Source organism: Gadus chalcogrammus, chromosome 10 (assembly GCF_026213295.1).
Source record: "Gadus chalcogrammus isolate NIFS_2021 chromosome 10, NIFS_Gcha_1.0, whole genome shotgun sequence".
Lineage (NCBI taxonomy): Eukaryota > Metazoa > Chordata > Actinopteri > Gadiformes > Gadidae > Gadus > Gadus chalcogrammus.
Genome location: NC_079421.1, coordinates 5,559,831 through 5,587,466, shown reverse-complemented (window position 1 = coordinate 5,587,466; position 27,636 = coordinate 5,559,831). Strand labels below are relative to the sequence as shown.

At 48.3% G+C, this 27,636-nt stretch overlaps 3 protein-coding genes across 3 annotated transcripts in view; 2 read left to right on the top strand and 1 right to left on the bottom strand.

The window, feature by feature from the left end:
* The window catches only part of psd2 (pleckstrin and Sec7 domain containing 2), a gene marked incomplete at its 5' end in the record, with an annotated part of 31,588 nt that extends 15,375 nt beyond the window's left edge, over positions 1–16,213 (top strand). Inside the window, 12 exons of the mRNA XM_056601134.1 lie at positions 239–430; positions 1,498–1,578; positions 2,503–2,654; positions 3,462–3,520; positions 6,025–6,114; positions 6,205–6,248; positions 6,547–6,737; positions 7,530–7,600; positions 8,177–8,334; positions 8,639–8,783; positions 10,139–10,282; positions 12,163–16,213. Coding sequence (XP_056457109.1) covers positions 239–430; positions 1,498–1,578; positions 2,503–2,654; positions 3,462–3,520; positions 6,025–6,114; positions 6,205–6,248; positions 6,547–6,737; positions 7,530–7,600; positions 8,177–8,334; positions 8,639–8,783; positions 10,139–10,282; positions 12,163–12,393 — 1,558 coding nt within the window. The remainder of the gene's footprint in view (positions 1–238; positions 431–1,497; positions 1,579–2,502; positions 2,655–3,461; positions 3,521–6,024; positions 6,115–6,204; positions 6,249–6,546; positions 6,738–7,529; positions 7,601–8,176; positions 8,335–8,638; positions 8,784–10,138; positions 10,283–12,162) is intronic.
* A 6,678-nt stretch (positions 16,214–22,891) lies between these two features.
* On the bottom strand, positions 22,892–24,012 carry purab (purine-rich element binding protein Ab). Its single transcript, XM_056600519.1, has one exon. The coding sequence runs from the start codon at positions 23,942–23,944 to the stop codon at positions 23,099–23,101; it is 846 nt and encodes a 281-aa protein (XP_056456494.1). The 5' UTR covers positions 23,945–24,012; the 3' UTR covers positions 22,892–23,098.
* A 1,201-nt stretch (positions 24,013–25,213) lies between these two features.
* nrg2b (neuregulin 2b) overlaps positions 25,214–27,636 on the top strand; it is a 32,206-nt gene continuing 29,783 nt past the window's right edge. Inside the window, exon 1 of the mRNA XM_056601132.1 lies at positions 25,214–25,268. Within this exon, the coding sequence (XP_056457107.1) occupies positions 25,214–25,268 (55 nt within the window). The remainder of the gene's footprint in view (positions 25,269–27,636) is intronic.

The following is a 27,636-nucleotide window of genomic DNA, read 5'->3' as shown; positions in this document are numbered from 1 at the left end:
TGTGTGTGTACGTGTGTTTGTCTATGTGTGTGTACGTGTGTGTTTGTCTATGTGTGTGTGTGTGTGTGTGTGTGTGTGTGTGTGTGTGTGTGTGTGTGTGTGTGTGTGTGTGTGTGTACGTGTGTGTTTGTCTATGTGTGTGTACGTGTGTGTTTGTCTATGTGTGTGTGTGTGTGTGTGTGTGTGTGTGTGTGTGTGTGTGTGTGTGTGTGTGTGTGTGTGTGTGCGTGCTCCCCAGTGATACGGACCTCACGGATGGGCTGTCGGAGACGGACGACTGCGAGCCGGAGCGTCTGGAGCGCGTCGGCAGCACAGACACGCTGGCCAACGGTTGCCGTGCCGACTGTGAGGCCGCCCGGCGCCTGGCCAAACGCCTCTTCCACCTGGAGGGCTTCAAGCGCTGCGACGTCGCCCGACACCTCGGCAAGAAGTAGGTCCCGGGACGGACCGGAGAGCATGGAAGGGCTGCAGTGGCTCAGGAGGCAGAGCGGGTTGACCGGTAACCGGAAGGTTGCTAGTTCGATCCCCGCCTGCTCCTAGCTGTGAGTGTCGAGGTGTCCCTGAGCAAGACGCCTCGCCCTGACTGCTCCTGATGAGTTGGCTGTCGCCCTGAGGGGTTGACTCCGCCGTCGGTGTGTGGATGTGTGAATGAAGGGTTAAAAGTCACTTTGGATAAAAGCGTTTGGAAAATCCCCTCAATGTAAATGCGTTTCAGGGCCCAGTGAGAAATGTCTATCCGTTGTTATTTTCCTTGTTGCTGTTCTACTTTACGTCATTCTGCCCCTGCTTTACGTCCATTAAGCGTACGAGACAAATACAGAAACAAACATGGAGGAGCGTGAAACAGAACAAACGTCCCGTAACCGTCTGAGGCAAAACAAGAGTCCCATAAAAGGAGAAAGGAGAAAGTAACTCTAGTTTGTATTTAGAATATCGGATTACTAAAAGTTAGTTATGATGTGGTTGTGGTTATTCTGGGTAGACATTTTTTTTCATAGAATTGAGAGAAAACGTACTACTGTATATCTTGATGTATACTGTTATGGATATATGAAATGACATGCATCGTGATAGAAGATTCGGTCCATATCACCCAGCCCTAGTGTCAGCGGGGCGATCCTGTTAGCCGTCCGTCACGTCTCGTAGTCCGCAGCGGTTTCTCTTCCACCTTTTTCATCTCAGGACTCCTAAGACCCTCTCAGTGTGTCTGGGAGAGCCAACCGCACACATAGACAAATCTGAACACACCACGGGTGGGGATCCTTTGTTCAGAGTTTGAGTGGAGTTTTTCTGTACGTTGTCACGGCCAGAAAAATACCTACATCTTGATCGCAACTCGTTTTGGCTAAACCACTAAATGTTTCTACATGTTAATAATGCCCTCTCCCAGTCCCCATGTTTGTATGACCTGGTATACATCAATATGAAATTCTCCCTCTCTCCCTTGCTCTCTCTCTCTCTCTCCCCCCCTCTCCCTCTCTCCCTCTCTCCCTTCAGTAACGACTTCAGCCAGCTGGTGGCGTCCGAGTACCTGAGCTTCTTTGACCTGTCGGGCCTGTCTCTGGACAGGGCCCTGAGGTAATGTCTAACTCGCTTCCTGCAGGCGCGTGTGAATGAGCACATTTGACATGTGTATCGATCAAGATTTGTCATGTTTGTCAATCTCTTGTTCCAAATTGCGCTAGAGTTCAGCACAGTGTAGTCAAGGTGCACACATTTACACAACACAACTTGTAATCCCCGTTTTTTTCCGGCCTGCGTCGTCCATGTGCGTTAGCGTGTGTGTGTTGGTGTGTGTGTGTGCTTGTTTGTGTGTATGCTTGTGTGTGTGTGTGTGTGTGTGTGTGTGTGTGTGTGTGTGTGTGTGTGTGTGTGAGAAGGTGTGTGTATGTCTGTGTGTGTTTGTGTCAAGGTGCGGGTGTGTGTGTGTGTTTGTGTGTAAAGGTGTGCGTGTGTGTATGTTGCTGCCTCATACCTGTCATCCTACTCTCCTACCTGTCCCTCCGGGCCTGGTGTGTTACCCCAGCTGATGTAACACTAGTCCTGACACTACTCAGTGAGTTGGTGCTGCGGCTGCAACACACACTGCAGGGCGCGTGCAACCGGAGACTCAGCCCACCGACCTGACGTCGATTCCATTCCATTTCCATGACAGTTCTTTGTGTATTTCAAAGCCAAGTCTCTCATTTCGTCACCGTATTCGACATTTTTCAAACAATTTCTAAATATTTTCTTACAAGTTTGAGTACATCAGTTGTACGTGGTACTAAATATGCACTTGAGTAATACACAGTGTCAGCAATGATGGATAGTCGCAATATTAATATCATAAAGATACTGTATGTCTCTCACATGTCAGATTGAATGTGTTGTAATAACTTAATCGGAGATTGAGCAGAGCATAAAAATATAACCTTAGAGTGTGTGTGTATATGCGTGTGCATGTGTGTGTGTACGTGTGTGTGTGTGCGTGTGTGTGTGTGTGTGTGTGTGTGCCTTCAGGATGTTCCTGAAGGCCTTCCCTCTGATGGGGGAGACCCAGGAGAGAGAGAGGGTGCTGGTTCACTTCTCCAAGCGCTTCTGTCACTGCAACCCCCAGATGGCGTCGTCCGAAGGCCAGGGTGACGAAGAGGAGGACAGCGAGCGTGACGAAGGTTAGGGGCGGGGCGTGGTGGGGAGTGGGGGGGGGTGATGATGATGATGATGAGGAGGAGGATGATGAAACTGTTTAATGTACGCATAATAATTACATTCTAGATACTGTGTAATTTGTCGTCCACGCACATTTTGTGTATACTAATATCACTGCTTGTATACAGCTTTTGATATATTTATCATATTTAATCGACCTCTCCGAGTTATAACCCTTGTTGTGATAGCACATCGAACACTATAACTCCAAATCAATTCTCACTTTATTCTCACTTTAACCAGATTTAACCGGTTTTAGTATTAAGTAAATATTGAGTGTTCCTGGTATCTTGATATCTGATTACTTGGGAAACAGAGAACATGATGTTCTCTGTTAAAGGGGTGATGTTATGCCACCCGGTGTGAGCTTGATCGGCCGTTACCACTGTTTGAAACCCTGCCTTTTCCTGTGGTGCAGTGACATCACAAGCCAGCGTGTCGACCTAGATGTGTGCTGGATAGACCAGTCCACCAGTCTACCCAGTGGACTGTACCAAATGTTGCTGATCTATCCGTACATCTAGGTGGACACTCTCACGTGGGGTTGTCACTAAAGCACACGAGAAGGCTGCTTTTCAAACGGCTAATCACACTCACACCAGGTTGCTCAACCCCACCCCTTTACCTGAGCCCCTGCTGTGAGCCCGTGCCTGCCCGGGCCTACAGTGGGTGTGACGTTTGTGGGTCCGTGTGCGTGCATGTGTCGGCGGCGGCGGCTGCCCGCCCTGACAGCGACCCGCCCTCAGGTGTGTCTTGTTGTGTGCCTGCAGACGGAGCTCACACATTAACCTGCGCCCTGATGCTGCTGAACACCGACCTGCACGGACATGTACGGACCCAACGCCTCCTCCCTCCTCCCCTGCTCCTCCCTCCTCCTCCCTCCTCCTCCTCTTCCTCCTCCCTTCTCCTTCTTCCTCCCTCCTCCCTCCTCCTCCCTTCTCCTCCCTCCTCCTCCCTGCTCCTCCCTCCTCCCTCCTCCCCTGCTCCTCCCTCCTCCTCTTCCTCCTCCTCCCTTCTCCTTCCTCCTCTTCCTCCTCCTCCCTTCTCCTCCCTCCTCCTTTCTGCTCCTCCCTCCTCCCTCCTCTGCCTCCCTCCTCCTCTTCCTCCTCCTCCCTTCTCCTCCCTCCTCCTTCCTGCTCCTCCCTCCTCTGCCTCCCCCCTCCTCTTCCTCCTCCTCCCTTCTCCGGCCCTCCTTCTCCTCCCTCCTCCTCTTCCTCCTCCTCCCTTCTCCTCCCTCCTCCCTCCTCCTCCCTTCTCCTCCCTCCTCCTTCCTGCTCCTCCCTCCCCACCCCTCCTCCTCCCTCCTCCTCCCTCCTCCTCCCCCCCCCCCCCCCCCCCCCCCCCTCTCTCTTTGGATCGCTCCTTGACATACAGAAGCTCTGCCCCGATCAAAGGCCTTAGCGCCTGATTCAGAGGGCAGATCCGTTCTTGTGTGGTCACATGACCCAGCGGTCAGATGAGTGTCAGGTCTGGGACCTCGTGTGGCGGTATTCCACGTTGTCATCACAACGTGGAATCATGCCTGGAGACGCCAGGGCTGAGCAGCCGAGCCCAGAGGAACAATGGACTGATCAGATCTCCTCAGAGCGAGCAGAGGCAACGTGGCAGCACTGTTATTTGTTTCCCAATCTGGAACACAATATTATTGTTCCATAGTTACCGTTTCACATCCCGTTATTATTAGGAGCATCACTGTTTGAGAAAGCCGAGAGCTTAGCAGAAAAGCGTTTATCGTCGATGTGGCATGTTTCCATTTGTGTTCTCTTGTTTCACTTCTCTATTTCCCTCACCCTCTGAATTCATCCTTTCTCCCTCTCCTTTCTCCTGCTCTCTTTCTATCTCTTCTCTTTTTTTCTTTCTCTCCCCTCTCTCTTTCTCTCTCTCTTCCTCTCCCCTCTTGCTCTCTCTTCCTCTCCGTTCCCTCTTGATCCTCGCTCTCCAGCTCCCCTCTCTCCTTATCTTCCTCACTCCTCTCCTCATCCTCTCTCTTCCTCTCCCCTCTCTCATTCTCTTCCTCTCCCCCCTCTCTCTCTCTTCCTCTCCCATCAGCCTTCTCTTCCTCTCCGCTCCCTCTTCTTCCTCTCTTTCCCTCTACCTTCACCCTCTCTCTACCTCTCCGTTCCCCCCTTCTCTTCCTCTACCTACCCTCTTCATCCTCTCTTCCACCCTATCAGTGTCGACCTTGTTCTGTCGCCTCGTCTCCCCCCCTCTGCTGCGCTCGTCGAGGTGGCAGACGTCGGCCATGTTTGTAGTCTATTCCTCCCTCCGTCCTCCCGCGCCGTGTGTTGTGCTCATCCACTCACAGTCGTACGGTGGTGACGCCTTACGGTGAATAAACCCTTCCTTTAACCGATGTCCTTCCTCTGTTCCTCTCTCTCTTTCTCTCTCTCTCCTCCCTTTTGATGCTGTTTCTTTTAACCCCTCCCCCCCCCCGCTGACCCACCCCTCCCTGCCTGCGCAGGTGGTGAGTATGTTTGTAGTACTAACACCTTCTCACCGGCGTCTCTCCACCTGTTGCTGACGAGGACAGGGCTGCGGGGCGCAACGTGACAGCGAGAGGCTGCACCTTGATAGGGGACTGCATGAATCTGCATGAGAGATGAACCACGCCGGGCGTGGGCTAGAGAGGGTCAGAGGGACGGGGGGGAGTTCAGTCGGCTGTTTAATTCCCTTGGTTGTCTGTGTTAGTGAGCCGGTGCCACGCCGAGACTAGGGCGGCGATTAAAATGAGGCGAAGAATACATGAATATGTATTGAAAGTGGTCGAATAGTGACTTTTTAAATCCTGGAGTGTTCCTTTAAGGATTATAGATATAGTTTGTCATTAATTAACCCTGCAATTTTGATCCAGGCTGCAGTCCAGACCCAGACGTGCCTAGCTCCATGGTGTTCAATCAGGGATCCATAATCCATGTCATTGATTCAGTCATTAATTATGTTTATATCATTGATTGCGCTAGTCAGCCTAGTGTTTAGTATTGGCTTTTGGTTTTTCAGGTTGGAATAGTACTACTTTCTTAACCTATGAATACATGTATTTTAGAAGCCATAAATCTCATTGATCCTATTTCATAAGCTGTGGCTCTCTAAAAATAAAAGGAAAAGCTGATACAAATCAGCGGTCTGGCAATGATAGGCAGCCTTGGCAGAGATACAGCTGCGCAATACTGCCTCCTAGTGGACAAGGAAAGGACGGCGGCCGTGGGGAGCCGGAGACCTGCTTAAAATTCTCAGTTCAGAGAAAGTTCACCTCAGCTCAGTTTTCTAGAAATCCTTGGTAAACTCTGCCTCCATGGGTCCCTCCGGGTCTTATTGTGTTGTTGTTGCCAACAGAACATCGGCAAGAAGATGTCCTGTACGCAGTTTATCGGCAATCTGGACGGCCTGAACAACGGAAAAGACTTCCCCAAAGAATTATTAAAGGTTATTATATTAAAGGTTCCATGTCTGGTTGCTGGTGTATGAATACTATTTGAACTGAAGACTTTATCAGATGTGAATCCTGCTTCACAGGTGCTGTACAACTCAATAAAGAACGAGAAACTGGAGTGGGCGATGTGAGTATGACAGATTTACTGTCTGTCTGCCTGTCTGTCTGTCTGTCTGTCTGTCTATTTCTCAGTTTGTCTATTTCTCTGTATGATTAGAATTCAGTAACATACAAATTATATATATATACATTTAGGTGTCTATTTATATATTCTAATATGTAAATATGATTTAATTTATATATAATGCTACAATGGAAAACACTATATATAGCAGTAACCTATAGAATCGAATGTGTGTGTGTGTGTGTGTTTGTGTGTGCGTGTGTGTGTGTTTGGTACTATGTGTGCGCGTGTGGGCTCCCAGGGAGGAGGAGGAGCTGAGGAAGAGTCTGTCGGAGCTGGTGGAGGAGCAGTGCGAGGGCGGCACTAAGCGCGTTGCCAGGGTAACGGACGGCCATAACCCCTTCATTGCCATCCCCATCCTGCTCAACGCCGTGACGTACAAACACGGCGTGCTGAGCCGCAAGAGCCACGCCGACATGGACGGCAAGCGCAGTGAGGACACACACACACACACACACACACATGCATGCGCACACACACACTCAAAGACACACAGACACACAAGCACACGCACTCAAAGACACACATGCACAGGCACACTCAAAGACACACAGACACACATGCGCACGCACTCAAATAAACACAGACACACGTGCACAAACACACAAGCGTCAGACTATGAAACGGTGCACATCGTCATGGCTGATGAATTACCTGGGGGGGGTGACGGGGATGGGGAGGGGGAGGGGAGTTGAGGGGGAGGAGATGGGGAGGGGGAGGGGAGGGGGAGGGGAGGTGATGGGGAGGGGGAAACAAAGCTGATATATCTCCTGTGGAATCTCTTATATTAGGAGATCAATTCAGCTTTTGGCCCTTTATATTTTTCTGACGCTATCTTTTCCTGGTGAATGTTTCTATCGAGCAACCTCTTAATTATATATTTCTAAACTCTCTCTCTCTCTCTCTCCCTCTTTCTCTCTCTCCCTCTCTCTCTCTCTCCCTCTCTCTCCCTCCCCCTCTCCCTCTCTCATTCTCCCTCTCCCTCTCCCTCTCTCTCTCACCCTCTCTCTCACCCTCTCCCTTCTCCCTCTCTCTCCCTCTCCCTCTCTCTCTCTCCCTCTCCCTCTCCCTCTCTCTGTCTCTCTCTCTCTCTCTCTCTCTCTCTCTCTCTCTCTCTCTCTCTCTCTCTCTCTCTCTCTCTCTCTCGTTCTCTCTCTCGTTCTCTCTCTCGTTCTCTCTCTCTCTCTCTCTCTCTCTCTCTCTCTCTCTCTCTCTCTCACCCAGCCCCGAGGGGTCGTCGCGGATGGAAGAAGTTCTACGCGGTTCTGAAGGGGATGATCCTCTATCTCCAGAAGGTACCGCACCTTCTGCCGTCGCCCTGTTGCCATGGAAACCCCTCGCCAGCCGCAGTGACAGCGGGACGCGCGGCCTAGCAGCTGCCTGCACCGCTGCGCTAGGCTAGCTGCCTCTCAGCTGTCTGTGTGTGTGAGAGAGGGAGGGAGGGAGGGAGGAGGCATTCAGGCCTCTGTAGTCCCTGGGTTGGACGCCCCCTGCTGGTTGAAACAACGTACTGCCAGATGTGAAGCCCCATGCGATGACAGAAAATAAATATAAATTGATTGTATATATTGTGTCAAAATAATATAATGCTATACGAAGCAGGCCAATTTATAGTTGTATAGCCAAATCCTCTATCTTGGGTTTTCTTAAGAGGCTATAACAAGAACTGACCTTTGTCCCAGTTCAAACCTTTGCATAACCCAGCCTTGTAGAGCATTATACGCCACAAGGGCCCACACATCTGCAAAGGGTCTCCATCCAGCAGCAGAAATACCTGGCCCTCACCCCAGACCTATGCTCCTCTCTCCTCCCCCCTCTCCCTTCTCCCCTCTCCTCACCCCTCTCCCCTCTTCACTCTCCCCTCTCCCCAGGATGAATACAAGCCGGACGCCGATCTGTCCGAGGCGGACCTGAAGAACGCGGTCCGGATCCACCACGCCCTGGCCACGCGCGCCACCGACTACAGCAAGAGGCCCAACGTGCTGAAGCTCAAGACGTCCGACTGGAGAGTGTTCCTGCTGCAGGCCCCGTGAGTCATAGCTACACCTACACCACCAGCACCTACGTCACGACGACTACGCACCACGACACCGTTACCGCCACTACACACAACACACCATGCAAAATCCCTCAGTCTTGTGGGTATAGTTGCTATGGCTACCATTAGAGAGTGAGAGGAGAGTGACAGAGGGCAAGATTTTGAAACTAAACGAGCCAAGAAAACTTCATGTTCCCCTCTCCTCCTCTCCCCTCCCTCCCCTCCCCTCTCCTCTCCCTCCCCTCTCCTCCCCACCTCTCCTAACCTCCCTCCCCTTCCCCCCCCCTCCCTCCAGGAGCGAGGAGGAGATGATGTCGTGGATCTTCCGGATCAACCTTGTGGCGGCGCTGTTCTCTGCGCCAGCCTTCCCCGCCGCCATCGGCTCCATGAAGAAGTTCTGCCGGCCGCTGCTGCCCTCGTCAGGGACCAGGCTCAAGCAGGTGAGATACACCACCCAGAACAGCACTAGATACACCACCCAGAACAGCTGTAGATACACCACCCAGAACAGCACTAGATACACCACCCAGAACAGCACTAGATACACCACCCAGAACAGCACTAGATACACCACCCAGAACAGCACTAGATACACCAACCAGAACAGCACTAGATACACCAACCAGAACAGCTGTAGATACACCACCCAGAACAGCACTAGATACACCACCCAGAACAGCTGTAGATACACCACCCAGAACAGCACTAGATACACCACCCAGAACAGCTGTAGATACACCACCCAGAACAGCACTAGTAACACCACCCAGAACAGCACTAGATACACCACCCAGGACAGCACTAGATACACCACCCAGTACAGCACTAGATACACCACCCAGTACAGCACTAGCCAGGCCATGAACACCACCTCCACCTTGAACCCTAACCCTGAAACACCACCGTATTGCACCACCTGCAACTATAATGCTCCACTTTCAAACTAATAAACCAACATAACCACCTCCCTCAAACCCTGCCCCAATTCACCTCCCTCCTTGTACACCACCTGCACACTAAGACCCCACATCCATCATCAACCCAATACGCCACCTTCACACAGATACACCACATCCACCACCTTCACGTCCTCCCTGAAACACCATCCGAGTGCACCCCCTGCACCCTAATGCACCATCTACACACTAAGACACCACCTCCACCTCCACCTTGAAACAACACCCTAATTCACCACCTGCGCCCAGATACAGCCCCCACACTCTAAGACACCACCTCCACCGTGATACAATCCACCATCTGTACACCGAGGCCCCTCCTCCACACTGCGTGCTGCTGTGTGTGAGTGTTTTGACGCCTCTGGCCGTTGACGTGGTGAGCTGTGTGACTGACCACTTCAACACATGGGTACAGGTCCGAGTTTATAGAGGAATGTGTAGCACTATGTGTCATGAGCAAGTGTATTCACTTTACCTCAGTGTATAATGGAATAGGATAGTACAATTAGAATAGATAGATTAGAATAGAATATGAGCGAATAATCACTTCCACAGTCATAAGCTTTATCTAACATTACCGTGTGACACATTTTCTTTGACAAAACAATAGAAAAACCATACACAGTCAGTTCACCTTTCATACATTATAATTCCATATATGTAGAAATAAGCTTCACTCTGAATGCCAATTCAAACCAGTGTCTGCTTCACTGCTCTCTAATGAACAGCCGACAAGAGATGCTATGCCCCGCTCGCTACTTACTCATTACGTTCTATCCGATTGGCTCTGTTTTTAGGAGGGGGGCTGAGTTGACTTTGTGCTTCTGTGATTGGCTCAGGAGGAGCAGCTGCTGAGTCACGAGAGCAAGTTGCAGCAGATGAGCCAGGAGCTGGAGGAGCACCGGAAGAGCCCGCCCTCCCCTGACCCCAAGAGCCGCGCCTGGGAGGAGTACCGCATCAAGGAGCACTACCTCACCTACGAGGTCTGCTGGGGCCCTCGCACACACACACACACACACACACACACACACACACACACACACACACACACACACACACACACACACACACACACACACACACACACACACACACACACACACACACACACACACACACACACACAACCTCACCTACGAGGTCTGGAGCCGCTGGGCCGCCTCACACAGAACACACACACATATATATGTATCTATACAGTACCGTTCAAAAGTTTGGGCCCACTTAGAATTGTCTTCAATGAAGATAACATTAAATCAATCAGAAATACAGTCTAGACATTGTTAATGTGGTAACATTTATATGGAATATCTACTGGTGAACCGAGGCCCATTTCCAGCACCAATCGCTCCTCTAATGGACGTTTAGAAAACCCTTGTGCAATTATGTTAGCACAGCTAAAAACTGTTTTGAACGGTAGTGTATTTATTTATAAATATGTATAAAGTATGACCCCTCATCCACTACCAGTAGAGCATCGCTGGTCCAACTGTCCCTGTGATGGTCACTGATGGTCACTGTGATGGTCTGTGATGGTCACTGTGATGGTCTGTGATGGTCACTGTGACGGTCTGTGATGGTCTGTGACGGTCTGTGATGGTCACTGATGGTCTGTGATGGTCTGTGATGGTCTCTGTGATGGTCACTGTGATGGTCACTGATGGTCACTGATGGTCACTGTGATGGTCACTGATGGTCACTGTGATGGTCTGTGATGGTCACTGATGGTCACTGTGACGGTCACTGATGGTCTGTGATGGTCACTGATGGTCACTGTGATGGTCTGTGACGGTCACTGATGGTCTGTGATGGTCACTGATGGTCACTGATGGTCACTGTGATGGTCTGTGATGGTCACTGTGATGGTCTGTGATGGTCACTGATGGTCACTGATGGTCACTGTGATGGTCTGTGATGGTCTGTGTGATGGTCACTGTGACGGTCTGTGATGGTCACTGATGGTCACTGATGGTCACTGTGATGGTCTGTGTGATGGTCACTGTGACGGTCTGTGATGGTCTATGTGATGGTCTGTGATGGTCTGTGTGACGGTCTGTGATGGTCTGTGTGATGGTCTGTGATGGTCTGTGTGACGGTCTGTGATGGTCTGTGTGATGGTCACTGATGGTCTGTGATGGTCTGTGTGATGGTCACTGATGGTCTGTGTGATGGTCACTGATGGTCTGTGTGATGGTCACTGATGGTCTGTGATGGTCTGTGATGGTCTCTGATTGTCACTGTAATGGTCTCTGATGGTCCCCTTGTTTGTCACTGGGATAGTTGTAGTTTGTTCATGGGATGTACGAGGTCCAATCACTGATGGTTGTGTTGGTATATCATATCTATGATCTATATACATATAGATCTATAGCTATCAATATCTATAGATAGCTATAGATCTATAAGTCTTTTTATATGCATATACATCACTAACCCTGGTCACTCTCTCTCCCTCCCATCATTAACCCCCGGTCTCTCTCTCTCTCTCTCTCTCTCTCTCTCTCTCTCTCTCTCTCTCTCTCTCTCTCTCTCTCTCTCTCTCTCTCTCTCTCTCTCTCTCTCTCTCTCTCTCTCTCTCTCTCTCTCTCTCTCTCTCTCTCTCTCTCTCTCTCTCTCTCTCTCTCTCCCCTCACTAACCCCCTCTCTCTCTCTCCCCTCACTAACCCTCTCTCTCTCTCTCTCTCTCTCTCTCTCTCTCTCTCTCTCTCTCTCTCTCTCTCTCTCTCCCCTCACTAACCCCCTCTCTCTCTCTCTCTCTCTCTCTCTCTCTCTCCCCTCACTAACCCTCTCTCTCTCTCTCCCATCACTAATCCTGGTCTCTCTCCCATCACTCACCCCGTTCTCTCCCCCCCCCTGTGAGCAGAAGGGGCGCTACGAGAGCTACATGGGGCTGCTGCAGGCCAAGCTGCGGGCGGAGACGGACGACCTGGAGAAGATCGAGGCCAGCGTGATGCTGGCCACGGGGGCCGAGGTGCCCCGCGCCGGGGGGGCTCTGCTCCGCAAGACCCAGTCCTCGCCCTCCATCAGCCAGCACGCCCAGGGGCCCCCCAACGGCCGCGTGTCCGGTCGCACCGGCCCCGGGCAGCGGAGCTGAACCGGCCCCCCTGTCCCACCTTCCTCCTCCGCCTCCCCCATCATCATTATCATCAGGGCCAACCCCCCCATTCTGTTAAATGAGCGCTGAGCAGTGACATCATGGATGAACAACCTTTCGTCGTGGAGTCTCCGTCTCCACGGTGATGCTCCCTGAGCAAAGTATGAAGAACGCTCCCCCCACCCCCATCGTCTGAAAAGAAGCCCCCCCCCTCCCCTTATGGACGCACGTCCCACGTGATCACTGCGGATCTATAACTCTGTCTGAAACCACGTCGTCAGTATTATTTGTGCAGCAGCCTCTGCCCCCTTCTTTGTAGAAGCAGATTTAAGTTACGATATTTTTTTATGTTTGGATTTTGGACAGACCACAAGCGAATAACTAGCATTTTGTCTCGTCCCCGCTCACCTGCTTGTATGTGGACACGTGCGTGCGTGTGTGTGAACACGTGTGTGAATGTGTGTATGTGTGTGTGTGTGTGTGCATGTGGGTGTGTGTATGTGTGTGGCTGCGTGATGTCAACAATCTTATGAAAGAACTACAACAATGGCTGCTCTCTGGAAGAACTTCGGGACATTGAAGTACGACCCCCCCCTTCTGGGCGGAGCCTATTTATTTATTTATTTCATATCGTGGAGACATTGTCGACCCGCGATCGGATTGGCTCACGCGTCCCGGCTCTTCTATTTGATTGACCCTTACGCACATGAACCACCCAGAACAATCGTTGGCCACAGCCACACATTCCTGCCTTGCTTGAAATCACCTGCACTCTATATACCACTGTTTAGAACGTGTCGTTGAAGCTTGTGAAATGTTCCTGGTTCTCACAATGTAATGACCCAGACCTGCAGAGTGGCTTTGTCATAACGTCTGGGGTTGTGTTTCTGCAGCCTTGATGTACAGCAGCAATATGCATTCTACTCTTCTCACTCCTGACTCCAGAATCATGTGAATCTGACAGGGACTCAGAGCGGCCTGTGGGTTCTAATTTGGATAAAGAGATCCCTCTGCCGTGGACTTGTTTTATTTTGTGTAGGTCACGGTGGTCAGCGTCGTGGAGGAAGGAAGCAGCTGAGCCCCGGGTGGGCCAGAGACCCCCCGAGACTTCCTCGAGGTCTCTGCTCAGCTTCCGAGCCGGAATCGAACAGGAAACTCATGTGTGGAAGGCCTACGATTGAACCCGGACAAAAGTGTGTGCTTCTGGATGGTGTTTATGTGTAATGTTTTGTGTGGGTGTTCTGTTTACGCCCCCGTGGGTTTTGTGTGTGCAAACATCTTTGCGTGTGTGTGTGATTGAGAGAGAATGCACACACTGCATGTATGCATGCCATTAAGTGCTTGCAGTTGAGACAGGGTTTCTACAGACAGAACAGGGTGGTAACATCAGGGAACCAGGGTTGCATTCCTTTGTAAGATGACATGTTTGAACCGCTATTCAGCATGTGTATGTGTGAAGTAGGACTTCTTACACAAACGTAAAATGGTTTACCGCCAGCTACATAACACAAATCAACTCGCTAATGAAACGATGAAAGACCTCACCGCCGTCAGTCCCCACAGACCCGCTGTGTTTCTCCTTCTGTGCGGAGACGTTTGGAGACCGCTGTCAGACACGTCTATTCATTAGAGTGTTTTGTCCGAGGACACTGGGGTGCAGACCGCGTATCGCTGGCGGTATTTACGACGTTACGACGGCGTCAGAGTGTAGGGGTCAAGGCGCGGAGCGGGTGTTTTTTTACGGTCGTCTGGTTGGTTGGTTTAGCAGCGGGCCTGCTGATCAGACTGGCGAGGGTGACCTATCTCTGGGGATCCACCGACGGCGTTACCACAGACACCAGCTCTTCATCATGGTGAGGAGGAGGAGGGCGGACCTTTGCTTCTGACGAGGAAGGAGCTCTTTTATAGACAAAGGGGGGACCTGGGACACATTGAGTCTCTTCTTGTTTTTTTGTTTCTTTGTACCAAGGTGGTTTTCAAAGTGTTTTCGGTTTGGAAGCTGACCTCTTCTGATCGAGAGGCGATGGGGTGGGCTGGGGTCTGAAGGTACTGCAATTGATAAGCACCTTAACTGATCACCGTCGCTTTTACACACGCACACACACACACACACACACACGCAGGTATGATTCTCTTATGAATATAGCTTTGACACAACTGTAGATCGGCTCAGCTTATGCCCCCCCTACCCCAACCCTAGCCCCCCCCTCCCCACCTGCCACTGGCACCCATGGACAGGAGACGGAGTTGGACACCTGGGCCTGGTGGAAGCTATGGCACTTACCCTCCGACTCTAGGCTTCTCTGAGGCGGGGGGATTGGACGGTGAATAAACATTACATCTGGATTCTGATGAGTCGCTGGACCACATGGTTTGTATATTCCAGTCGAAGAGTCGCCAGATCTCCCAAACGGACCTTCTCCCCTTTTCTAAAGCGGACTCGTAAGAATATATATATATATATGTACATATATATATACACCCCTTGTAGTCACTTTGGCTGTCGTGCTAGGGTAGGCCTGTGCTGTAACATAGATTGTGAGCGAAAAAATAATATTGAAACTGTTGATTTGTTTATTTAAGGAAATGACAACTAAGGCGCTTCGATGTCACCGTTGAACATACTTTTTGTTCTTTATTTGGTTGTCCATTTGTTTGTATATCCGATGTGTTTCCGGCCTGGATACCGAACTAATGTAAAGGACATATTTACTGGGTAGTCCGTGCTTCATAAAGTAAGCTTTTATACACATGGTTGTGATGTGTTTCTTTATTTCTGCCGCCTCAAATGTTTTATCTGAAAGTTGATCCTGATTGATTCCTCACTGGCTCTGGAAGAGCCGAAACGACACGATTAATCTCTCTGAAATTCATCATCATCTGAGGTTATGTTAGCCTGAGATTCTTTATAAATACTCATCTAATGTATTTATTTATTTATTAAATAAATAAATCAGAATGGTTATTTGGTACTCCTTTGTATCACAATGGAAATAAAAACCTGCAGAGGTCTGTGTGATGGAGGAAGAGGAACAGAGAACTAACCTAACCCATTACGGCACCCATTGCACTTGCTCTTCAATAATATATAGATCTTCAATATGATATACAGGGAGCAGGATAACCTGATTCAGGTGTGTTTCTGTAGCCTAGCACTTCATCACAATCAGCACAATGTCAAAAGGCTTAACACTTAAGTGAGATTTGATGAGTTGTGTTGTTGAGATGGAAGGAATGTGCAACAGCTGGGTGGACCAGCAGAAACATACTGACATCAAGGCTAAAGCCATCTATGAAAGACAATCTGACTCATATGGGATCACATTAACATATCTCACACAATAATGTAGGCCTGGTGCGTCCCGGTGGCGCGCCGGTTAGAGCGCGTACCATTTAGGCTCAGTCCTTACCACAGCGAACCGGGTTCGATTCCTACCCATGGTCCTTCGAAGCATGTGCCCCCCTCTCTCTGCCATACCTTCCAAAATATCAAAAAATAATGCAGACCTATAGAAACCAGACTGAGAAGAGCCTGGATAGCAGCAGTGTACGTTCAGTAGTCAGGTGTGGTTAAAGATAGCTTATATACACCTCTGTCAGCTTAAAATAGGGCAGGGGTACATTAGAAAGCAATGGAAGACAATAAGCCTATAGGGCCGTGACATGGAGAAGGGACTTAAGTTGTGAGTGTCCTTGGGTTTCGTTTCTCAGTGGGTGGGTTGGGGCAGAATAGCGTAGCAGCATGACCTCCAGGGAAACCCCACATGTTTGGTTCCTATACCTGGTGCAAGATGCCTTTACCCCCCCCTAGTCGCTTTGGATAAATGCGTCTGCTAAATGACTAGCGGCTATGCTTAGCGCTACACTAGGCACTGTCCCAACAAAGTCCTGGGTTCACCCGAGTTGATCTATGACCCTGATTAAGGTCAAACATACATCGGATCTGGGCAGAACTTTTACTTTGAAGTCCTTGGTTCCGAAGCGGGCCGGACGGTGCAGCGGTGAAGAGACACGGACACGTGGAATGGACTCTTTATTGCGCGGTTATTCAGACGACAGCTTCCTCAACATCAAAACAAACAGCAACGTACAAAACAACACAGCCTTTCTTTGCCATCAAAGGAAATTTAATAAGGTAGTGAGAGTACATAAACAGAAATAAATGAGGAGTGATGACGCCAGTTAGAATGATGTTAGGATGTTTTAGGATGAGCTGGATGTCAAAGCCAAAGTAAGCACCATCTTCATGTCAGGGAAAAAGGCCGTATTCCACTGGGGAATACTCTAGAAGGTGGGGGGGTCAGGGGCCGGGCGCGGAGAGGAGGGGGGACATGATACAAGAGGATTGTTATCACAGTTTTTCAGACGTTTTTACCAAAAGAAAAAGAAAAAAGGAACAATATCGGTGTAGCACTACTTAATCATGCAATTTACTTTAGTAACCCTTCTGACACACAGACAAAATATATTTCAATAAGTACAACTCAGTACATCTCTGTCCAGCAATAGTCACAAAGCCTGCAATTTATACTCTTTGAATGTGAGATCCCTATCAAAAATAATATGCAGATTTTTTAATTTTTCTTAATATATCTAAAGTGCAAGTATTTATCCATTTTTTTATTCAATGCTTTCTGTAAGTATAAAATACGAAGGAAAAAAACAGCAATATGTTTTTCCTGTTAACATTGTATATTTTTTTGAAAGGAGGAGCATCATATATAACAAACCATATATATATATATATATATATTTATATATATATATTTATATACACACACGCCACAGATAAAATATTTGTTGAAAGATACAACATATCATTTCATATGGGGGATGGTAAGGGGATCTGACCATATGGTGACATGGATATGGTTTTTGTGCATGGAACCCACCCCTTCAGCTCCAGGATTAATTTCCAACATCATATTCATAATGTCTTCAAAAACATTTCAGGTACCATTCCTTTTTTTTTTTTTTACTACACACAACAGTAGCCTATACAGTCTGCAAACATGATGGACCCTAGTTATAATAATCTGTGCAAACGGAGGACGTGGGGAACTCAACCACTGCATTCTCTCCATTGTTTCTGATGTGTCATAGAGTGCTTGGCTTGGACCAGAGGCTCTGATTGGCTGTGCGAGCATCTGGAAGTGTAAATGGCCGGTTCAAAAGAAATCAAAAACAAACAAAATAGAAAATCGCCAGCACTTGCGCGGTGGGCCAGTGTGTGGAACACCTTGTGGTTGTTTGGAGTCGGCCGTCTGAAAGGGTTTGCTAGAGCAAAGCCAGACAGAAGGGGGATATTTCGATTTGAACATGTGTTACATTACAGTCAGATACATCAGCCATGAATAGTCCCATGTTGCACACTGCAATGATAAGCAGATCAATAGACACACACGCACACACACACACACACTCACACACACACACACAAACACACCTACAAATGTAGCCATGACAACAGTACTAGTTTTGTGCATGGACCACATGCAACAATATTTGACCAGTAAAACGTTTCCAGGACTGGTTTGATCATTGATTGATAAGACCGTTACCAGATTCGCATCACCATACGCGTGTCCGACAAAATCATTAAAAGAAACACACATCAACAGGAGTAGTAGCAAGCACAGCAGTTCTAAGGAAAAATAGTCGCAGAGTAGGGGGTTTTGACTAGGGCCTCGGAAGTTATCGCGATTGCCTTATATTACGCTTAATAGGTCATTCCCAGCCTCCTCCCTTCGGCGTGTCCTCTGCCGCGCGCACGCTGCTCCGAGCCGCGGTGACACCGCACCACTCGATAACTGACATTTCAAAGCAAACACGTCTGAAAGTGAGAAAATAACCTTCCATTTTGAACTTGAATCCTTGTATACAGATCAGGGTGCATTGTGGGTAGGCCTATGCAACATGGCTGCAAGGTCACCTCCTGTTTTTTTTTAAGTAGGACTCTGTGCACACTCCTATAGTCTAGATTAGACTGCATCTCGTTTGCACCATTTTAACGATCATTCTCTTATTTTTTTAAATGCACCCGAGTGCATGCACGGCCATCTTTGTAGTTCCTAATCTGGCAGAGCCAGACCCTTGCAGGCCCCACTGAGTGTGGATGAGTGTCTGGGAAGAAAGCTCTCGTCAAACGTGTTAGTGAAGAATATGCCCAGAAGATTGTTCTGTTTTCCGCTCTTGACAGAGCTGTGACACAGCTGACAGTAGTCATGTGATCGACAAGAGATCTCTCTGCTCTTTGTCATTCAACCTTGTGTGTGAATTTTCCCGCACTTTAGTGTGACGTGCAAGAGTCACCACCTCACTGACCCGAAATGACTGAAGAAGTTTGCATGATTCGGTGGACATCATGTCGTGGTCACAGACGTAACAGCCTGTTTAGCCTCGCCCCTTTTAATAACTCTCTGCAAGGAGAAAAGACAACCTTTTGAAACTTTGGGAGGAAGGAAAAAAGTGCTTTTCGAGTGAGGCAAAAAGTGAAGTCGATAAGCAGATGCAGACTATATTTGGCCAATGGGGGAGAAGGGAAAAGAGAAGAGGAACGTGACTTTTCTTTTTGATTTCCAGTTCTTAGTGTGGCCTACAGGAGGCTTCATTTCAAATCAACGTGAGGCCAGAGAACTATTTCCTGGGATCAGCAGAGGATGTGCAGATCCGAGGGCCGACCCAATCACAACCCGCCGCCCCGTGATGTGGGGACGCGTCAAAGCCCAGGTTACTGCCTTTCTTCGCTTCCTGGAACGAGGACAGGATAAGGTAACCAGGAAATAGAAGTGCCGTGGTGGTCCACTAGGGGAGTGACTGAGCCACTAATCCCACCCTCCTCCACACACTCGGGCTGCCGTCCACAGTGCAGTGCCAGGCTTCTCTGGGCCTTTCAGCAGCACTCTTGAGACAAACTTTGGACCCCGAAACACCCTGCTTCAGCCAGATGGGATCTAACCACCCCCCCCCCTGCACTCCAACTATTTCCTTGGCTCCATCAAAACAGCCGAGCTCCATCGAGAATAAATCAAGTATATAGAAAGATGGAGAAGAGAGAGAAACAGAGGGAGAATGAGGAGGATCGGATTAGGGCATTTTGTTTCTGTTTTAGCCCCAGATGTGCACTGGCACAGGTTCTCTGGCAGGGCAGACAGCGCCTGGGCTTTTCAGTAACATTAATAGGGCTGTCTACCTGCTGGGGCCTTTTACACACACACACACACACACACACACACACACACACACACACACACACACACACACACACACACACACACACACACACACACACACACACACACACACACACACACACACACACACACACACACACACAGTCACACACACACACACAGTCTGTGCTCGCAAACATCCAGGCGTCGGGATCTGTCTGTCCCTCTCTGCCTCTCCCCGGCCGGTGGCAGGTCACTTTCTGGTGATCGGTCTGGCTGTGCCTGGCTGGTATAAGACCCATCTAATCCAGCCTACTTTAAATAAACCTGATAGGGGTAAGTTAGCAGCTCACTCTGCGCCCTCGCTGATTGTTAACTAATGCGCAGACAAACGGTTTGAGGTCAACCGGGTCGAAGCCAAAGGAATATTCTGCCCGAGTCTGTTAGGTGCTGTTGCTACGTAGAGGAGTGGGTGGTCATCGTTGGGGGGGGGGGGGGGGATTATCCGAATCAAAATGGAAATGGGTTTGTGTTTTATGAACACAATTTCACCGGGCGGGCCTTTCGATCGAGAGAGCGATCAGCAGCACTGGAAGGAGCGCGCCCCCTCCGAGGGGAAGGGGAGGAAAAAAAAAGGAGATAAAAAAAAAAGGAAAGCGAACAACGAACTCAGTGACCCGCCGTTGCCACCGCTGAGCTGTCCTCGGGCCCTGCTGCAGGCGGAGAGACGCAGGCAGAGAGACAGCCCGACTCAAAGGGCTGCCTCTCAGCCTCACCTGCTAACAACCGCCCCGCACAAAGCCCACACACAGGAAGACTGTCTTCCTCTGGCCACGCACGGCCGTTGTTTTCTGTTTGTTAAAGAGGGCAATTCTATAAAGCTGTATTCAATATTCACCAGTGGATACTCGCTGTTAGCAGAGAGAGGCCATGGGAAGGGAGAGGGGGCATTACATTTTAATGTGTTGTCGTGTCACGCGCGCACGTGTCTGTGTGTCTGTGTGCGTGCTAGCCAAGGACAGGGACTCAAAGTCCCATGATGCTCCACTGTTATGCCGTTACAGAGAACGTGACATAGGAGACATAATGGAGGGTCTTCCTAAACTCTCTGCTCAGCGTGTAAAGTGTCCAAGAAAGAGACGTGGACTGGGCTTGACCTTGTTTTTTTGCCCAGGGGGTAATTCTACAGGGGAGGGGAAACGCAAAACACTGAGACTAGTCTACACCGAGAACAGACAAGGCAGCCCACCCCACCATCACTCAGACAGTTTTTTTTTTGACGTTTTTCTTTCGCTATAGGATGAACTCCCACATAAGAGCAAGTGCCTCAGGAGAAAGACTTCACATTTCGGTAATATGATGCAGAATTATCAACCTCGTTGTCATGCTTCTCAAATATCTATCGATCACATAGCCTATACATCTTTTTTTACATATATGTTTAATAAGAGTCTATACATGTGATACAATGCCACTATTGGCACGTACACAATATTGCACACTAGTAAGAAACGTCCAGCCTCAGCCAGTGGACCCCCCCGCCGCCCGAGAGAGAGGGAGAGAAGGAGACCGACACGTCACGGGACACTGGGCGATCAAATGTGTATACAACTTTTGAGGACAACAAAAAGCATAACCTTTATAATAATAATATTCATAATAATAATAATGCAAAAGTGACAGGCGAGGGCCCCCTGGGAACTATCAAGGGGCTGTAGCACCATAAGGAGAGAGATACTGCCTGGGCCCTGGCTCTCAGGGGACACACGTCTTTACCACAGCGGGGTCTCGGTGTGGAGGGCCATGCCTCTCTACAGAGCCTGGCTCTCTCCGTGGCCTGGCCTGGCTCTCTATGCAGCATCTACCTCCACTCTGACGGATGTCCTCATCCAACCCCGGGCCGGCGACCGCTTTTAACGCTAGGGTGCCGGTGGTGCCCCACGCCCCCCCCCCCCCTCAGCTGGTGTCACCGCGGTGGTCCCACCTGGTGCCATGCAGGCCTACACACCCCACAGGCCCCCCCACAGCCTCGGCCTGGCCTCATCCTCCTGGGGCTGTCCTGAACAGGGCAGAAACCGCCTCCGTTTCACTCCTTATCACAGCTGGGAAGCCTCCCAGTGTGTTCACGTCGTTTAAATGCGAAGAAGATGGGGGCCGGCACGCAACAAGCGTCAAGCACAGCCTCGCACTTCCTGGCCTACGGCGCTCATAAATGAAACGTACGGACCACGTGAGGACACGTAAACGAGTGGAGTGTATAAGGCACCGAGTTGTAATGACGTCAGAGAGGATGCCTTGGACGCGCGCTGCGCTAACGCGTCTTTTTGTTTTGTTTTCCGCGCCTGGCGCTCCCACAGGTGGGCCGTATCGTTTCGCGTCCCCATCCTTCCAGAAGGGGAAAAGGAGAAGTATTTTACCCGCAGAAAACGTGGGCATTTTAAAAATGTTTTTTTTTTTTAACTGCTGATTCACAAAATCATAATTAGTACATCTAAGTTAGCACTTTTTTCATTAAGTTTATATGGACATGGTGACACGAGATCGGATGCTGAATAGTAGCGCACAGAGATACACGAATCCCGTTCATTCACACGCAACACAGGCTAGTCGTTTGATTTCTAACCAATCCCATAATAGCATGGACAAAAGGATGCCGTTAGCCAGCTACTCTTGGGTTAAAATAAAGACTAAAGCCTATCTTACTAAAAGGTCTATTCAGACATGAATCTCTGCATGCTGAGCGTTAATAAGCCTGTGGTGCGCCTGTCACACTCTTTAAGCGCTCATCTTTATTCTAGGCTACGAATATAATAAACTTCGCATCTGTTGTTCGAATTTTGGTTTTTAGAAAGTCCACAATATATATTCTCTTTGTGCTGATGTCAAATACTCTTTAAACTTTATACTTTAAGACCGTAATTTGTTGTAGTTATTTCGGTATCCTCTGTATTAATAGATATATATCTGGTTTCGTTTTTTGTTTTTAAATCTTAATATAGCTCTCTATTATCATCATCTTTTTTTTTTTACCATTTTGAAAATCATTTGATTCGAAATAGCTTCGAAGGTGTGCAAAATCTGTGGTGTGGTCGATACACTCAGTTCATTGTCACGTTTAGATCAAGTAGGTAAAAACAACAGTTCATATCTTACAGGTGAGTCTTGGTAGCAGCACGGTCGGTCAGTGGGGAGGGGGGGGGGGCGTCCAGTACAATGCGCGAGGAGGTGACAGCCGAGGCGCTGCCATGTCTGTGGAGGTTGTGGGGGGGGGGGGGGGGGGGGGGGGGGAGGGGGAGATGGGAGAGAGGGGGAGGGTGGGGGGGGGATGGTGGTAGTGTTGTTGGTGGTGGTGATGGTGGGGGTGATTCCCTTGGAATTCTCTCGTCTCTATTTTACAGTTAAAGTCTGTTATTTTTCTTAAAGTTCAGTTTTTTGTTTGCGTGGTTCATGTATTTTTTCATCATCTCTTTTCGCTCTTCTTCTTCTTCTTCTTCTTCTTCTTTTCCGCCTCCGCCGCCGCGTGCGGCTCCGCGTCAGTCGTCGTCTCCCTCGTCGCCCCCGTGCGGCCCCTCGGGGAGCAGCTCGGAGGCGCGCTTCTCTCTACTCCTCTCCTGGATCTTCCTCATCTCGTCCGCGTACTTACAGAAGGTGTTGCCGAATTTGGACCACACTTTGCACGGCACCGTGATGGAGTTCCGGTAGGTGGGCTTCACCTCGCTGACCCGCATGAAGACGCCGTATTTATTGGAGCCCACGTCGAAGAAGAAGCGCTTGTTGTCGACCGTCAACGAGGTGCCCTCGGGCAGCTCCGCCGGCTCTTCGTCTACCCCGTAGTCGTCGATGAGTTTGGCCAAAGCGTCGCGGAACTCGATCAGCCCCTGGGCCGGTAGAGCGATGGTCTGGCCTTGTGCGCTTCCCAATCCGGGCCCCCGATTAACGGTCTGTCGGATCCTGAGGAACCGCCCCCTCTGGTTCTCTTTCAGATCCATGTAATATTTCCGATTCTCCCGTACCAGAAATTCGCTCTTGAGCGCGCGTCGAGGCTCATCCTGCACAATGTCCGGGTTGCTCGGGCCTAGCTGGGCGTAATGTTCGATAAAGTCGCCGAGATAATCGCGGAACTCCACGGCCACAGACATGGAGAGAGTGAGGCGGCTCTTATTTCCCCCAGCCCCGACCTCGGCTATCTTTAGGAAGCGGCCTTTAGCATTCTGCTTCACGTCCAGGTAGAAGCGCTTGTTCTGGATGTCGACGCGCTTCGAGGCGAGCTCTTCGGTGTCGTGCTGCAGACGCGACACGGCGCCCATCGCGCCCGGAGGCAGCGAGCCGGGGCCTGCCGCGGGCCCTCCGTGGTCACTGCCACTGTCTCTGTCCGCCATGATGCTGCCTCCCTGCTTACCTTCCGCCGTCTCCCTCTGCCTGCTGCAACCTCGACTGCCTGTCAAACCACTCCGCCGCTCTATCGCGAGACTCGAGGCTCAGATGAGAACTAAGAATTAGAAAAAATGAAAACCGCTACTGTAATGGGTTATAGTCCGCCTGAGCAGCGGGGTGCTTTCAAAACACATGCGTCTTGCTGCCTTTAACGTTGTGTGTGATACGAGAAGGCATATAGACTTATAGACATAGAGACATATAGAGACATATATATATATATATATATATATATATATATATATATATATATATATATATATATATATATATATATATATACAATCACACATAAATACTTATGGCCATGTAGACTTATAGACACATATGCATAAAGACATATAGACATATTTATTTTTATACTTTCAATTATGCAAAATAGGAGCTCATGAATGCAGGTGTTTGGAGATTAAACCTACATGAGTGATGGATACCTTGGAACATATATTTAATGAAAATAAACCTGCAATTTTCTATATATACAAACCAAAAACCAGAATAAGCGAATAGTTCCCATGCCATCACAGAGCACACACTGATCTGAGTCTGCTCCGTGCAGTAATGAAAGCCTTTACAACAACCGTTGCATATTCGGAACATTGTTTTTTTTGTGCAGGGTTGGCCTCTTGAACCGTTTATTAATTAGAACAAACACTAGATGGCTAATTTCTGCTTTATTAACTGAAAGAAGTGAGACGACTGGATTAAACTAGAAGGGTAAATAGGCCACAAGTTTGTTGAGCAACTTAAGTTCAATCACTGAGGTTCCACAACGCCACAAGCTGCAAAACCCTGTCCTTAGGTGGGAATGAATTCAGCATGCGCTCAGAGCCATTTCTTTACCAAAATGGTGAGGGTTATCTGAGGGTTCCGGCTAGGTTGAGGTCTCACGTCAAAGTAGATGTTTGCGTGCTTTTAGCAGGCAATGGAATGGTTCAGCACCACGGTGGACAAAATGGAGAGACCAACGCAGAGATACAACTAAAGCTAAAAGCAGAGACTAAATGCTCAAAATAACTTACCTTTCCATTGGCACATATTTAATTTGAATTGGTGCAATGATAATGTCATTAGGACATTGATAATGTCATTATATGACAATGATAGCATCGGTTTATGACAATAATAGTACAATGATACGATCATTCTATAACAATGATAGTGTCAGTATGTGACAGTGAAGGTGTCTGTATGCAACCGTATATTGAGTGTGAATGCCCATACAGGCCCACCGTGATGATGAGCAGTTGAAGTGTGAGGCAGACCAGGGTGAGGCAGGGTGTAAGGTATCCAGTTGAATAGTTTAAGATAATTAGATTATCTCAAAGTAAATAATGTACAAATATAAAAATGAACAATAGCAAGAACGAATGTGCAATCATAAGGATCTAAATAGGAATATTATTAATATTATTATTACAATATTACATACATTAAATTGCCCATTTAGACAGATGTCACCTCTGAATATGTTAATACACAAAGATTGTATTTAGATTAAAGTTGAATGCTGAATATAAAAGATATAGGCTATTGAAGAACAGCCTCCAGGTAACCTGATGGGTAATACGGACAAAGTGAATCAGTACGTGTGTGATTATTCATTTATTTTTCTGATTCATGACGCCTGCCTTTGTGTGTGTTTGTATGCAAAGGAAACATATTGTTAAATGAGCTTTATTAAATAATCAAAAGTGAGCAAATGAATGAATGAATTGAATAACTAATAACTAATGATTAGGTAATAATAACCTGTAGACTTATATATAATGACAGTAGAAATACCCAACATAACAAAGTTGTAAAACATAAAGGTTTTTCGGTTATACTTTAAAACGAATAAAAGTCAAACAAGCACTAACAGGATAGAAGGCTTCCGCAAGGAATACATGATTACATATTTCTCTACATGCTGTCATGTACTGAGGTGAGATGTTTGAGAGGAATGTGTGTCTGTGTCTGACCAGTAGGGGGCAGCGCTCTTTCTCTGGAGACAAACACTCACTGCGCGCGGGTCGGGTGAATCAGGCTTTGGATATAGGCTCCAAACCGAGTGAGTTATTTAATGACGTCATGTTCATGGTTCAGGGATGATGTCCTCAGATCACCATAGCGGCCACCTTTATGGTGGCTGGCTTTCCTTTGACCTGGTTTAACTTTAATTAGTCCACTTAAAAGTGAATGAACCGATGGGCAGATGGATTAATGGGTAGCGCGACGAGCAAAAGGCCATTAGACACTTTTATTTATTTATTGTTTTCTATTGAACTTTTAGACACAATTCCAGTGTTAATGTTCTGGCTTTGAGTCACAATCTAAACCACAATAGATTTGTAGGCTCGTCGATGAGTTCATTGTTTCCATCCTTGACTCGAGTCTCAGCCCATTTAGCGTCGCCCATTCAGACCCTTCCGCAGTCGATAGGTTTCAGCACCACGGACAGCGGCGGCGTCCTGAAGGTAGTATTGATCCGCCGCGCGACCCGTAGCTCCACACAGCAGCCTCCAGGAAAGGAAAAACCTAAACCACGTCGACAGTGTTGCCAGTTTGGGTCAGTTTTTCCGCCCAATCTGGCCCAATCTGGCAACACTGCACGTCGACACTTAAGGGATTTCTTGTCGTGAACTTGATGCAGAGTGTAATCGCTTCTTATTGGTGGGCTCCATCGTCACCCTGCCCTGGCAAAAGGGAATTCGCTCTATATATAAGCTACCCAAACAGACCTATGGAATTTCATTTAAATATTACATATCTATATATTATATATTAAATATCATCTATTTGATAAATGTATGGATAAATATGGCTATGAAATAAATAAACGAGGCAATAATTATATTAATATATCATTTCGTTCCTACTTTTATTTCAGGTGACTCTTATTTCATAATTCCACATTTATTTATTTAAAGCCACATTTATTTCATAATGCCACATTCTATCTGTTATAAATAAGTGGGCGTGGTTACCTCCGAACAGAGCAGGCTGATTGTCGGCTTTCCCGCACTGTGCTTGAAGTAACCTTAACTTCTGGGTCAGCTTCCACACGATACTCAATCTGTCTCAAACTAATGAAGACTTCTTCTTTATGCCCCTATCTTGAGGAGCACTTATCCGCCTGAGTATTTCCAAAAAGTCTTCACTGCGGGTCAGAAGAGTGTCCGCTGATGATGCTGTTAGCATCTCGGAGCCCATCGATGTCTTCATTTTGTGACAATAACAGCCTCAGGATGTTCAGTGATTCAGTACTGTTGCTCTGGTCTGAGATAACCACTCCCACTCATTTTAATATACCAGACGGATATGTGGCATTATGAAATATAATTCCCATGAAATAAAAAGCTGTATTTAAATAGTCCTTTTGTGAAATAGAAACTGATTTATTTATTTATTTTCGTGCTTAATGGATAATTGTATTCTTATTCTGTTCATTTATCTATCACTGATTTATTTAATTTATAGCCCTTTTTATTTAATATTGATTCAAATGGCATCCCATGGTTCACTCTTGTATCTTATACATCACGACAGATCAAAGAGCCGCGCTCTGACCTCTAGCGAAGGGCGCTCGGTGGGCTGGCGGGGGAAGTCTGGGAAGAGAGAATCTTGTGAATGACTTGATGGATGGATGTGGGGG